Genomic DNA, 13,629 nt, shown 5'->3' with positions numbered 1-13,629 from the left:
ACCTATAGTCTAGGCTGCTCGTTTTTCTTTTAAGCTTGTGCCTTGTCTTGGGAGTCTAATTTATTATTTCAGACTTTCTTAAGTCGTGCCTAAAAAGTATATACCCTGCTCCCAGTCACAAGCCCAAGACAAAATCACCCCTTAGCCAGCCTTCAGCAAGGCCACCCAGAGATATAGGTACAGCTCATGAACTCCATACAGCAATGAAGTTTCATCATTTGCATGTGCCTTTATCACAGTACAGCCTAAAAACACAATCTAAGATCCTATTTATTTTTTAACGCAATGTCAGAAAAGAGGAATAGCTGTGCTTCCCTTTAACATTATAAAAATTAGGAGTTTTTGGGTAGGCTCTAAAACTAGCTGGTGACATTCTGACATCTCAAGAAAGCAGATTTTATATAAAGAGAATAAGCAAAACAACTCAAAACTTTCTGGACTTCACTTTTTGCTAGAATGTATTTAGCACACACATTTCATGCCATCCGTGTATTTTGCAAAATATTCAATAGCTGATGAAGAAGGCTTTTCATCAACCAGAGGAAGCTGAGCTTCGTTATTCCCAACCTCTGAGAAATTCACAGGAACTCAAAAACTGTTTTCAGTTGCAAATCGACCTCGCCACCCTGGAAGCGCAACCCTGAAGCCGCAGAGCCCATCATTAAAAACAGGAATAACAGCAGGAAGCCAAAAGTTTGGAACGTCACCTTCTGGTGAATAAAGGAGTTAAACACCAACTTCTCTGCTCTCTAGCAGGAGGAGGAAGTCTAACAGTGCTTGGGAAAGAACACGCCGCCAGCCGCAGGCGCTGGCGGGAGCAGGTGGCGGTGCGGGGCCAGCCCCGAGGGCGAGGGGCACTGGGGCGCTAAGGGGGAGGCAGCGGCCGGAACGCGCGGCGCCGGCCGCGCTTGTCCTGCACGGCCGCCGCGGGCAGGGCCGCGGTAAGGAAGGACGGACGGACGGGAGGAGGCGGTGGCGTGGGGGCTGGCGGCGGCGGGAGGGGGCCGGCGGGTCGGCAGCAGGGCGGCGCAGCGGCCCTACCGTCGGTGTCGTGGCCCCGTGGCAGCCGCCAGGCGGCTTGCGCTCGGGCTTCGCCCCTCCGCAGGCAGCCGGGCGGGGGGAGCCCGCAGCGCGGCGGCGGCGCTGGGCGAGAGCGGGCCCGGGGCGGCGCGGGGACACAGGAACCGCAGCGCGGCGCCGCCGGGTGCGGAGCGGAGCGTCCGAACTGAGGGCAGCGAGCTGGGGGAGCTTCAGTCGGATTGACAGCAGCGCCAGTTTAGCCCTAAAACACTGTGAAAAAAACATCGAGGCCTTTAATTCCGGGTCTGAAGTCTGTCGTACTCTCCACGTCAAATATATCAGAAACATATATCCAGGACCATCTATGTATATTTAAAATAGCAAAGTAAAGCTTTTTTTTTTTCTTTCCCAGAACACCTACTCAAGTGTTAGTGAGTGTTAAAGAAGACGAGGATATATGGTTACTACTTTTTTTTTTTTTAATCTTATCTGCCTTTCACTATGTAATTTAATCCTCTTTCTCCTCCACTTTAAAAGGTTGTTTCCCCCATTGTGCAACAGCTGTTGTTTAGTTTTATAAATAATCCCCCATGTTTGTTTTCTTTAGGTTTTGTATCAATACAGTATGTGCCAGTAGTTCATTTTCCAGGCATTATTATTTCCTACATAAGTCTAGATATATTGTGTGATTCTAGCAGTGAATCAGCTGCATGCCTTTATATTTAAAAATGCAAACTGTAGAATTTAACCTAGCTACGATAAGCTAATTAGCATTCAGATATCTAAAAGACCTTAGAGGAGCCCCGAGATGTCTGAGGCGGACACTGAGGACGCAATAGGTGACAGTCCTGTCAAAGGGGAATTCGAGTTATTTGAGGTTCTGCCTTTTAAAATAATTTAATGAGACAAATTGGATTTCATTGCAATGATGATTTTTGAGGTCTTAATTCACAAACAGTACAAGTAGTTACTGCTGCATCTGGCGTAGCAGATCAAATGAGCCAGGTGAAGTTACAAACCAAACAGTCCCAAACAATATTTTTTGGCCTCTTGAATAGCAGTAGCTGCATGCACTTGACCATTTGAAGTGCCCTTCCTGAGCTGAGACTAGAACTGCTCATAGCAGTCAAAACATGAGCCCATCCAGGTTTTCTGCAGTGCTAACACAGCACCCTGCGTGCGCTCAGTACTTTTCTTCAGGACGCCCAGCATTTGGTTGGCTTTTTGGCTGCCAGCAAAAAATAGAGGAGGTGCAGTCAAAGTTTTGAAGATAGTATAACTGTATGGATAGTCATATTTATTTCAATTATTTTAAGAATTTCTAAACGTTTGGAGTGAGAGTTGCAAAGGGATTGCAGTGGTAATTAGGTACCTAATTTAACTGTAGTTGTTTCAGAATGCCACATTTTTGATAGACAGAAATCCCCATACAGGTGAGGATATTATTAAAGAACAAGCAATATGTTTTGGATAGTAAGCATGTTTGTATAATTTCCTTGAAGTCTTTTGTTGTACAATATGAAGCAAATAGAAATTCTAAGTTCATCATTTAAGTAAAATGTTAAGATAAGCAATGTGAAATCTTGAGCCTAGGAGCCATTTACTTAAACTACTTCATTGCTATGGAAAATCCCCTGTGTTAGTAAGCAAATTCATGTGTAAAAAATGCATGTAATGCTTTTCATTTTGGTGGCTTAAAATTTTACTTGCAAATAGCTTTCTCACTGTCAAGTATGGTACACTTAGGGATACCTGGATGCCACTGAAATGGTGTAGGAAGGCATGTTGTTTCAAACAGAAGCTTTATATGTTCATTATTAACCTCAACTGTTGCACTGGGTTTGTTGCTTCTGGCAGTAACTAATAGATGAAGTTTCAGAGGAAAATTATAAAACCTATCATGGCACTTGACAGACTGAGCAGTTCTATATAGTACAGCAGAATTCTTTCTTGCTTCCTGGAGGTGGTCAGGTAAACCTTGGAGCATTGAAAACTTTCTTAGTCAAGTTTTTCATTTTATTTTAATTTTTTACTGTGCTAGAAGATCTGTTCGGTATAACCATGGAACCAGCGAGATGTGCTTTCCTAACTACACAAACAGTGTCGGGAGGTAGTTGCTCCTCACACAGTAAATAGCAAATGTCCCTGTTTGGAAACAGGAAAGTAAACAGTGGGATTATGGATGTTGATGTTTTAGCTTTGGTCTTGCTGGATGTTCTGGAAATCCTGCATGACACTGTGGTTGCTATAATATATGTGATTATTTTGCATCTGTGTGTTCTGCAGTAGGAATTTTAAGGGTTTCATGAGTTTGCTACCTTTTAAAGCCAGCTTTAAAGAAACAGATTTTAGTGATCGAAGATGCTTTCTTTACCGCTTAAATATCTACCATTTTTGTGCAAGCTGGTTTTCTGTTACTAGACATGCCTTAGGTTCTGCTAAGTATATTTGGCTAATTTTTGCTAATTTTAAGAAAATTGCAGAAGACACTGATAGAAAAATCACTCTGAACGACTTCTAAAAAGGAACTCTTGAAGCTGTAAGAATTTGTTTTGACAGACAAGTTGGTGCTTTCACTAAATCAGCAGTTTGCTTAATAATAGCTACGCAAGGTTGCAGTTCTGTATGTGTCCTCTTTTTCTAGAAATCAATATCTTGTTCTTTGTGGATGACTGACTCATAATGCAAATAGAAGGATGACTATTGGTTACTTATAATAGTTATATACTTATATACTTATAATAGTTTATACAACTGTAGAAGAAGAAAAAGTATATTCACTAGTGTGATAAGGGCACAAGGAATAGGAAAGGAGTCATGTTAGATGTTGAGAGATCACTAGGAATTATGGGATAAGTAATTCTAAAGATCATACTGCAGTGAATACAAGAAGATGACAGGAGCTGACTGTCTTCTCTTGACTTGGTTGAAATGCTACAGCAGGGTGCAGGAACTGCAGTTGTGCTGAGATCCTGCATTACACAGCAAACACTGAGTGTGTCTGGTTTGCCAACCTGGTCTTTTTTCACTTATTTTCACGTAGTTCTGTGTTACTATAGTATCATTGGCTTTGTAACCAGATGAAACTGCTAGAGAGCTCTGTGTCTAAGCGTTGCGGAATGTTTAGGGGCGGTTGGGATGATATGCCTTTTTTACAAAATGGGGAGCATTCCATTAATTTCGCAGAGAACACCGAGAAAGCATAAGAATTATGCTGTGGTTTGTGGGAAAATTGCTGCCTGGAAAAAGCTGAAGAAAAACTGGCGAGTACCCCAAATTAAGCTGATCTAAGTGAGCAAACCCTATGCATTACTAAAGACAGTATTTGTTGTGCTTTGGGCCATTTTCACAGATACATGTAAAAAAGCCTGGATGATTTTTATAAGGTTGTGCAAGCTGCTGCTCTAGTGAAGACTGCAATGAGCTTGGAGGTGATGAGGTTTGGGGGTTTCTTTGAAGCTGATTTACAAACCGTGATGTATTGTATTTTCTGAAGTCTGTTGTGGGGATTGAAAGGGGCAACTTCATATTTCTGATGTGATGAATCTGATAGAAAATCATGTATCCTATCATATACTTTGTTAATGGCTTTCCAATGAAAGTCAAAGAAATTAAATGCACCCGAGTCACTGTAGTTTAACAATACTGTGATCCATCATGTGGCCCTGGAAAAGCTATTTTAGAGGATTAGTGTGTCACATTAGGCTATGTGTATTATTTATGTGCATCTTGTAAAATTCTTCTTGGCTGGGGTGAGTAACTTTCTGATGAGCAAATAAAATATCACCCTTGATTATACTTTTTTCATTTTTTCTCTCACCCAGATATTTATGTTATGTTCATTACTAAAGTGGAAGGTGGGGATATACAGGTAAGTATTTGTCACTGTTGTGGAGGGTTGATTTCAGTGACCGTAGATGTTGGGAACTTACTGACTAGAGTAACTTCTGTTATGGTAGCAACTCCCAATAGTTACAACGTGATAAAATCTGATATCCATTCATATTTTTAACAGATATTTGTGTTCTGTGATTTGCTATGATTTGTGTCAGGTACTAAAGTGTACTTTTTATTTTCTAATTTTGAAAAGGTGTCTTGCAGCCATAACATCCTTAATGACGCCTGGTATAACTCAGCTGGGTTCAGTGCAGCCACATGAATTTATAGGAGGTAATGATGTGGCCCAGTAAAGAATGGATGTATGTAGCTTTGAACTTGTTCAAATCTAGATTTCATCTAAATTACTCTAGATTCACCCTCACAGGAGAAGATAATGCTTTTATCCTGTGCTGGGATTCAGTTTATTTCTGCTCTTTGCAGAAATTTTACCTCAAGGCTGAACCTGCCTTGCAGTGGGCACGGATCAGCGTCTTGTCCTCCAGTTTATTAATTTAACAGCTCATGAATCAGACTGCACTGCTCAGCACTCTGTTGTGCTTCTGATAATTAATCAGATATGGCTCTAATTACTGACTTTCAGCAGAACTTAACTATGGTAATCTGTAGTATCATCTATTATTGGCATATTGTAGGAATGTAGGCAACAGAAAAAGAGCTTGCAGGAATTTTCTGATGGAAATTATAATTAGTTTTCCATCATAAACCCTTTTTTATATAGCTTAAGTGTGGCCTCCTCATTTGAAGATATCTGCCTTCGTGTATGTAGCCACATGATGTATCATAATGTTGAAAGCTTTCTAAACTCCAGATGCTCACATGTCAGGTAACTGGCATTTCTAGGCAGACATCTGCTTGGCCGGGGCTGTTGTGTGTGTGCCCGGGGCAGAGCACACGGACTCAGAAGCGCTTGCCAGAAGGAGCCAGACAGAGTTATTGCATGAGATGGGAATGTACTGTAACTTGTCTCATTCAAACCTTATTCTTTAAGTCATCTCTTTCATCATTAAAAACAATATCTATAATATTGTTCTCAGTCTCAGTTCAGAGCTGTGCTTTCGTTTGCTTCTATTATTTAGGAATTTTGAAGACTGACAGCAAAGAGAACAAAAATGTGTTATCTTTTACTGATTAGAAGTACAACAAAAGGCAGTGTCTGACACGTCAGGAGGGAAGCTGGACTGACAAGAGATGTATTTACAGAGTTTACTGACTTCATGTGAAAATCAAACATGGTTGCTTCTTTTTAAAACCAGAATTACATTTTAGAAAACAAGCCAATCACTATGCTCTTAAAATAAGCATATAAATCTTACTAATACTGCTTGATAATAATATATTAACTGACTTATTCCCAAGTTTTCTGTCAAATGCTAGTAAGCTAGTAGGAAGTAGAAGGTGAGGTCTTGCTGTAGAAATATTGTAGGCAATTATTAAAACTATAAATCACATCAATAAAAAAAATGCTTTCGTAGCTCTTGCTTTAACAATTTTTTTTTCATTAATACACTATAAACATTTTCTTTAGAATTCTGAAATACAGTTGTGGGTTTTTTTCCAAGTGGGATTTCAGGTCAAATGGTTTGATCCTTTGGGGTGCACACATAGACATGGTACTGATGCAGCAAACTTAATAGCAGAGCAGACTCTGCTAAAATCTTGTCATTTTTAAGCAAGGCAGCAGCAAATCGCTTCAATCATATGAAGATGGTTCAGAGGTACAGCAGTTATGAGCAGGCGGGGAGAGCCTCAGTACAAACGTAACATTTCAATGATTTTCTGCCTCTTCTCTCAAGAAACTGAGGATTTGAAACTGGTTTGCCAGGTAGTGGATACTTAATATAACATGTTGCCATACAATTTACTGTTTCTGCTTCTTGAGTTAGAGTTTAGCAGGTGCAGTAGATGAAAAATTGTGGGGGTTTGTCTCTTTTAGCACCAACATCTGAAATTTCTGATTATTATGAACAAGAAAATGTCAAAGAAAAAATTTGGGATTTTTCCTATTAAAATTTAATTTGTTAAGAATACCACTTCATAAACTCAAAAGACAATGCTGAGAAAATGATGTGAAACAAAGTAGCTGTTCTTGGAATTTTTCGTTGCATTTCTCCTCTGGGGCCTGTGCTTAATCAATGTCTAAATGTACTGGGAAGGTATACAGTGCTGTTGTATAGGAGAGAAAAGCTGCTAAAATTGCATGCGCAGAACAATGCATTGTTCCTTGTAATGCGTATAGTATGCTTGTTAAAATAGGGGTGATACCAGTATAGGAATTTCTTCAAAATAAATACTGCCTGTGTATGTCACAGATGTAAAACTGAGAATTAGGGAGAAGACATGAAGTAAGCAAATTATTTAAAGATGTGTTCACCTCAGTTAAGGTATGTGTAAAGCCGGGTCCAGCCTCCGAAATTGTTGAACGTTAGTTCTGATTTCACAGTTATGGAAGTGGAATCACAGAGATAAAGAGCTGAATTCTAGAAAGGCTGAGTGATGGCCATTTCTGCTGACTGATAACATCATTACATTGCAGTACTCCTGGAAGTTGAATACCAAGGAATCAGCAGAGAGAAAGTTTGCTTTCTAAGGTTGTGGCTGTCTTTTAGATGTTGCACTCTGTCCTTTCTTCCCCTTCCAATCTGGGTGCATGGTGCAGTTTTAATTCTCCTTTGCTGTTGGAGATCAAGATACATGTTAGACTTAATTGGGATTTCTTTTTACAGCCTTGCAACAAGACCGGATCAGCAGTTGAATTATCCGTGCACAAATTTTTCAAAAGTACTTTGTATTTTAGCTAGACTCGGGAGCAGCAATAGGAGGCACTATTAATGGAATATGCACTGTGTAGGGACAATTGCTAGGGAACAAATTATTCACAGATTATTTATTTAACAAAGTACATTATTGATGTTAAACTTGGGTGACTTTTTGCAAACGTACAGCAACTAATAGGTACAAATTCCTATTAGCATATTTAAAGTGATGCATAAACTACTGCTTTCTTGGTCTATTGGCCATATGGAAGAGTGGCAATTTATTGACGTATTCAGGACTGGCTTAATGGCTTATTTTTATGGAACACATGAATTCAAAATGTATTGCTCTGGAGCAATGAGCACACACAGTAAATGCCTGGTAACAGCACAGCCACTGACTTGTTTGCAGTTTCTATTCAGTTGGTGAAACTAGTAAAGGACAGTTTGCTTCATGTGTGTAGGTAAAATGCGTATGACTGAACCAAATATTCCTAGAAGCCTGTAACTGTAGGAACACGTGGATGCTGTAGCACTTGGAGGAAGTGTGATGGCCACTGCATCATACCAGATGAGCAGGTCAAGAGGCTTTTTCTTCTGTTAAAAGTTTTCTCCTCTGCTTGATTTCTAACAATAACTTAGCAGAAAAACCAGTTAAAACTCTTTTTTTTTTTTTCCTGTTATTTTGGATGGTGATATAGTGATCATAAACCCTTAGTTAATTAATACCAGCTGAGATAGCAGCTAAATCAGAAAGTTTTGTCTGAAATCTTAAAAGTTCCGCTATACCTGTTGAGTAAGTTTAGGATACACTAGGTAGAAATAGTAGGAATAAAAACACTGCTGTTTTGGTTTTTATTTATGTATATAAACACTTTTTTATATGGTGGTGGGGGGTGTATATGTATAAAAACATCTTTTGAAATGCCTCTACTACATGTTTACTGTTAGTACTTTCTTGGTTTGATTTTTCGTTGTTGTTGTCTTTGTTGTCATCTTTGTTGTTTTGGTTTGGTTTTTGAGTTTCCATTAGCAATACTGTCTGGTTATCATTAAGAATTACAGGTTGAAGTCTTTCCCTGGGGTCTCTGAGGTATTGATGAGTAAGAGCTGCAATCAAACCATCCAACAGATCTGTTTCAGGTGAGAAATAGAGAGGTCTATAGAATTAAAAGCTTCTTTAAAAAATAATATCGTTCCATTCATAACTTTTAAGATGGCAAAGAAAACACCAAAGGAAATGTAAACTGCACTTCATCAGAACAGAAGACAGGATGTCAGAGCCATCAGCTAGCAGATGTAAGAGCTAGGCCTGCTATTGATACATATAATAGAGAAAAATGGGAATTTGTTTTTCCCCCTAAACACGTATTTGTTTGATGTGCTGACTGACACTGCTTGGAAATTGGGTAAAGTTATATGACTGTGTCGTTGATTTTAGGTTGTCACAAAAGATTGTATAAACCCATTTGCAGGGCTGGGTACTGAGCAACATCATTGTAGTTATTACTGTAAAACATTTCTGCTTCTAGGAAATTCTTAGTCTGGAATTAATTGATTTATCGTTGAGAGTTCAGCATTGACTTATCTGTGGTAAGAGAATGTAGCAAAAAGCTGGGACTGTAGCAGAACACTGACATTCTAGCAACCATTTCTTTTTCAGGTAATCACAGATGCTAATGTTTTGCGACCTGTTTCAAGGCTAAAAAGACCTTTCCCGATACAGTGAAGATACATTTATGGAATTGCTGATTGAACAAAAGACCGCTTTGTTTTCTTTGAATAAAGAACCTGTAAAGTTTGCATACAATTTTCACGTATGGGTTTGTTAGTGTCTATACAGGGATAGTAAATCAGAGTAAAGAGAGCGGGTGCTGTGAAATGTGCTTCCTACAGCTGCTGCAACTGTAGACTATAAAATTGTTGCTGACTTTCAACAGCTCTACAGCAGGCAAGTCTTTTCTCCCCCAGTGTATCTCCCTTAGCATGATGGGAGATAAGAGAAATAAGTAAACTAAAATGAAAACATTATAAAATAATCTAAATATGTGTATTCAGTACTAGATGGTCAAGGTACAGGTAGCACATATGCTTCAATGCATTTTCTCTATAAAAAGTTAGCAAACTGCCAACATGTCACAAGTTAAAATATTAAAACACGTTGCTAGGTGCACTGAAGGTTACTAAATGGTACAGTCCTAGTCTTCAGAGTTATAAATCCTCTGTAAATGAACTGATAGAGTTGGCAGCTATAAAACATCAACTTGACATTGATTTAACCATTATTGTTAAATTCTTCTAAGCAAGAAAAAGCGGGGTGTGGGGGGAAGAGAATATAAGGACTGAGAACAGCAAGAGGTAGGCTCTGATCGACAGTGCTTTGGTACACTGCAGATGGAAAATTTGGGTAAACAAAGCACGGAATCCGTACCAGATTCCATCTGATAACCCAAGACTGACTTCTGAAGTTTAGGATGCAAGTGTCTTTTGCAAGAAGACTGTTAGAATTGATGGAGAGGGCTGGGGGCCAGGGGAAGGGAAGAGAATGGTCTATGGATGATATATGGGTGGAAGCACTGTAGATATTTCAAATCCTAGGAAAAGAAGAGAGCCCTGTCAAAATATCAGATTCACAGATATGTATGTGGGACACAACTGTTTTTATCATGCAGGATATATTCTGGATCAGTTGTAAAAAGAGCTATGTAAAGAAGGAGCTCCAAGCACAGCGACTAACTCAAACTGATTTCTGCTGCACTTTTATTGATATCTCTGACATTTTAACTAAATTGTATAAGGGCTGTTTCTAAATGCACCTGCAAGACTCCTAACAGTGTTGCTCTCCACCCATTCACCCTATTCAGAGTTTTTTAATGTTTTCCTGTAAGAGCTGTAATTTCTCCTCCCTGCTGTTCTCTGTCCTTGATCCACCATCACCTGCTTTGCCATCTGACAAAGAAACTATACAGGCAATTACTGCTAATCTGGCTAGAAGTATTTGCCGGCTGCTTGCCTGCCCATCAGCCACTGCCACCCACCTCTAAGGGAGTCAGACCTGTAGGTTTGGGTGTTGTGTGTAGGATTTTGTCATATGTTGCAAAGGTCCATTGTAAGAACTTTAAAAAAAAAAAAAAAATCTGCTTTTTTAGCGGGCCTACAGGTTCCAAAGTTACAAATAGGGGATTGACAAAAGGACAGAACCTTGTTTTCTGATGAAAGCGGGTTGAAAATAATAAACATGCAAAAAATCGGACAGTTTTTAATAACAGTATGAATTTCTGTAAATGTTTTCTAGCCATCTCTCTATGTGAGGATACAGAATTTGTTGATGCACTCCTAATGAATATCAAAGATCCCGTGTGTTTCTGAGCTAGTCCTTCCTGTATGCTGTGACGATACAGGGGAGTGATCTTCTGATACTTTCTCTACTAGCATTCTAGAAATACACACTTCTGAAAACAGTTTGAGGAACAATGAACATTCTGCTCTTTCCCAAGTTTGTCTTTAATTTTTTTCTTTTTTTAATTATTCTTCTTTTTTTATTTATTTTTTTTTTCTTTAGGGTGGAGTTTTAATGTTGTGATGTCAGAATGAAGAGCAGGATACCTCTCATTCTTCTAGCCTGTGGCTCCTTTAACCCCATCACAAACATGCACATGCGTTTGTTTGAGCTGGCTAGAGATCACCTGCACCAAACAGGTCAGTAAGATCACACACACACGATGGGTTACTGCGAAAAGGAAAAAATACTTTTAACACTTGCTATAGATAAGCTGTCACTTTACAGCTGGCTTAATTTTAATATTCTTTATAGATCCTTCAGTATGAGGCTTTCTTGGCATATTCGATATAGAAAGTCTAGCTATACCTCTTCTTTTTGTTCAGTACATAAACAAGTATCATAATGAGTGTTCATGCAAATAAAGTGAAAGTTTTATGAGCAGTTTTAGGATCACATTCATGGAACAGGCTGAGCCTTGTGAAAGAGTATGCCTAACAATTTTGAAACTGAGAAGAAACATTTATGTTCAAATTTCGTGCTTTTATGATACATCGTGTTTTAATATGAAGAAGTGTTACAGCTGGCAGTTTTGACAGCCGGGTGAAACTGGAGAGAAGATGAAACATTAATTATTCATTATCCGTCTTCACCAAGGTACAAGTCATCTCCCCTAGCAAAATAATTTTCTCATATAGGAGATCAGAAAAACTAGATGTCAGCAGGCCAGCAAGTTTTGGCAACAAAAGAGAAAGGTGGGTAACATCAGGAACTTAAGGTAGAATCAGAAAAGCCACTGCGATGCACTGAACTCTGAGCTTGATCAACTACTTAGTTGCTGAGGCTTTTACTTTTTTTTCTCATCTGGCAGCTAAAATACACACATATGTTTCTGGAAGATGTTGGATGGGAGTAGTAGTTTATTGGAACCTGACAGAGAAGTTCCTAGGGAGGTGGTTCAGTAGGAACTTGAACAGAAAATAACAGTAAAAGGAATTTCACTGTCAAATTGTGGGGAGAGACGGAGAGAATCTGGTAATCCACTGATACTGCTGCGCAGTAAAAGCAGCAACTACATGCTTGCCATATACTATGAGAATACTTCGACGTTCCTGAGGAAGAACTACACAATTACTCTGAGGGCTGCCTCTATGAATCTCTATTGTCCTGTTACTGTACAATGATGTTGTTGCTCCTGTAGGACTAGAAATAAAGGGTTAAAAAGGGATTTGATTTGGCTTTTCTCCCTGTAATTTTGTAACTGCTTCTGCTGCCCAGGTGTGCAAGGAGTAGAAAGTTAATCTGCGACCATCTGGTAATTCTGTTTAAATCGTATGTTATAGTCCAGTAATTTATTTCTTTACCTTGAAGGAAGGATTGCATTGGGAAATGAATTATGATCCTGTCTGAATCATGATTCATTGTCTGGTCTGGTCCAGGGTCTGTGGAACAAGACTCCACCCCTTACTTGGAGCAGTTTACTTAAACAAGTCTAGTGCAAATCATATTGAAAATGAAATTTTAAAAGGCTGCAATGAAAGTTGTGCATTACATTGCCCTTCTCTAACATCAGTGCTTAGTTCTGGATAGGATGTGACTTGCCTTTTGACTTCTTAGATTAATGTCTGGAGTTTTACTAGTATAAGGCCTTCATGCATTAAAGAGGGGACTTCATTTATGTCTGGGTTGCCTACACTGTCATCACTGCACACTGTGAATGCTTAAACCAGGATGTCTGCAAAGCAAGAATCCTCAATTAGCTTGTGGAAGCTTTACCCATCCCGAGTAGAGGTAGTTTTATTTGAAGGTAACTGTAAGTGTAGATATATGTGTTTATATGTATGGATACACAAATCTGGTATATGGTCTTTTTTGCTAGGGTGAAGACAGTTTCTCAAACAGACGGGATTAGCAACATGTTATAAAAATGATCGATTCTAGATGCCTGTTTTATGGCAGAACCATCCCTACCCAGGAAATTAATTGGTCATTCTCTCATGTTTTTAGTCCTGTTTCTGCTTCTGCTGTTACCCAGGGAAGGAGGTTGAGAAATTGGAGACTGTTTGCTGAGCAGAAGCACTAGTCGCAGGCTGGGAGCAGACAGCGGGGCTGGAGGACAATGGCTGTACATGACTAAAGCTTGTTTGAAGTGAGGCAGTGGTCTGCTATATTCACACTGATTTCCTGTCAGTGAGAACAGTGCAATTCCGAGCTAACAGACACATTGGATGCCTGAAAAGGTAATTAGCGTGAGTGAAGAAGTAACCAGCATGAGGGGCGGTGTGTCCTGGGCTGTGAGAATGGCTGACTTCGGTGCTACTTCAGTATTTCTGCTCAATCAGAAATTGGGCAGAAACGATGAGTTGTGCAATAGCTTGGCTGGAGTTGACTTCACAGTCAGGTTTTACTGTTATGAATGACGTGACTCTCCCCGATGTGCATCCTGACTGACATCTC

General features: G+C 39.5%; 1 protein-coding gene across 18 annotated transcripts in view; it reads left to right on the top strand.

Moving 5' to 3' along the window:
• The first annotated feature begins 698 nt into the window (after positions 1-698).
• NMNAT3 (nicotinamide nucleotide adenylyltransferase 3) overlaps positions 699-13,629 on the top strand; it is a 28,457-nt gene continuing 15,526 nt past the window's right edge. The window contains exons 1-5 of one of the 18 annotated variants that reach the window (XM_065074396.1): positions 699-941; positions 1,433-1,480; positions 4,845-4,891; positions 8,731-8,816; positions 11,236-11,372. In XM_065074396.1, coding sequence (XP_064930468.1) covers positions 11,264-11,372 — 109 coding nt within the window. In that variant the 5' untranslated portion in view covers positions 699-941; positions 1,433-1,480; positions 4,845-4,891; positions 8,731-8,816; positions 11,236-11,263. Of the gene's footprint in view, positions 942-1,432; positions 1,481-1,503; positions 4,892-6,769; positions 8,253-8,730; positions 8,820-11,235; positions 11,373-13,629 lie in introns of those variants that run through there. The other 17 variants (XM_065074395.1, XM_065074389.1, XM_065074394.1 and 14 more) reach the window with 17 other exon arrangements.

The sequence above is a fragment of the Columba livia genome, chromosome 9 (assembly GCF_036013475.1).
Source record: "Columba livia isolate bColLiv1 breed racing homer chromosome 9, bColLiv1.pat.W.v2, whole genome shotgun sequence".
Taxonomy (NCBI): Eukaryota; Metazoa; Chordata; class Aves; order Columbiformes; family Columbidae; genus Columba; species Columba livia.
The sequence above is the reverse complement of the archived record's forward strand: the minus strand, read 5'-3'. Positions and strand labels throughout refer to the sequence as shown.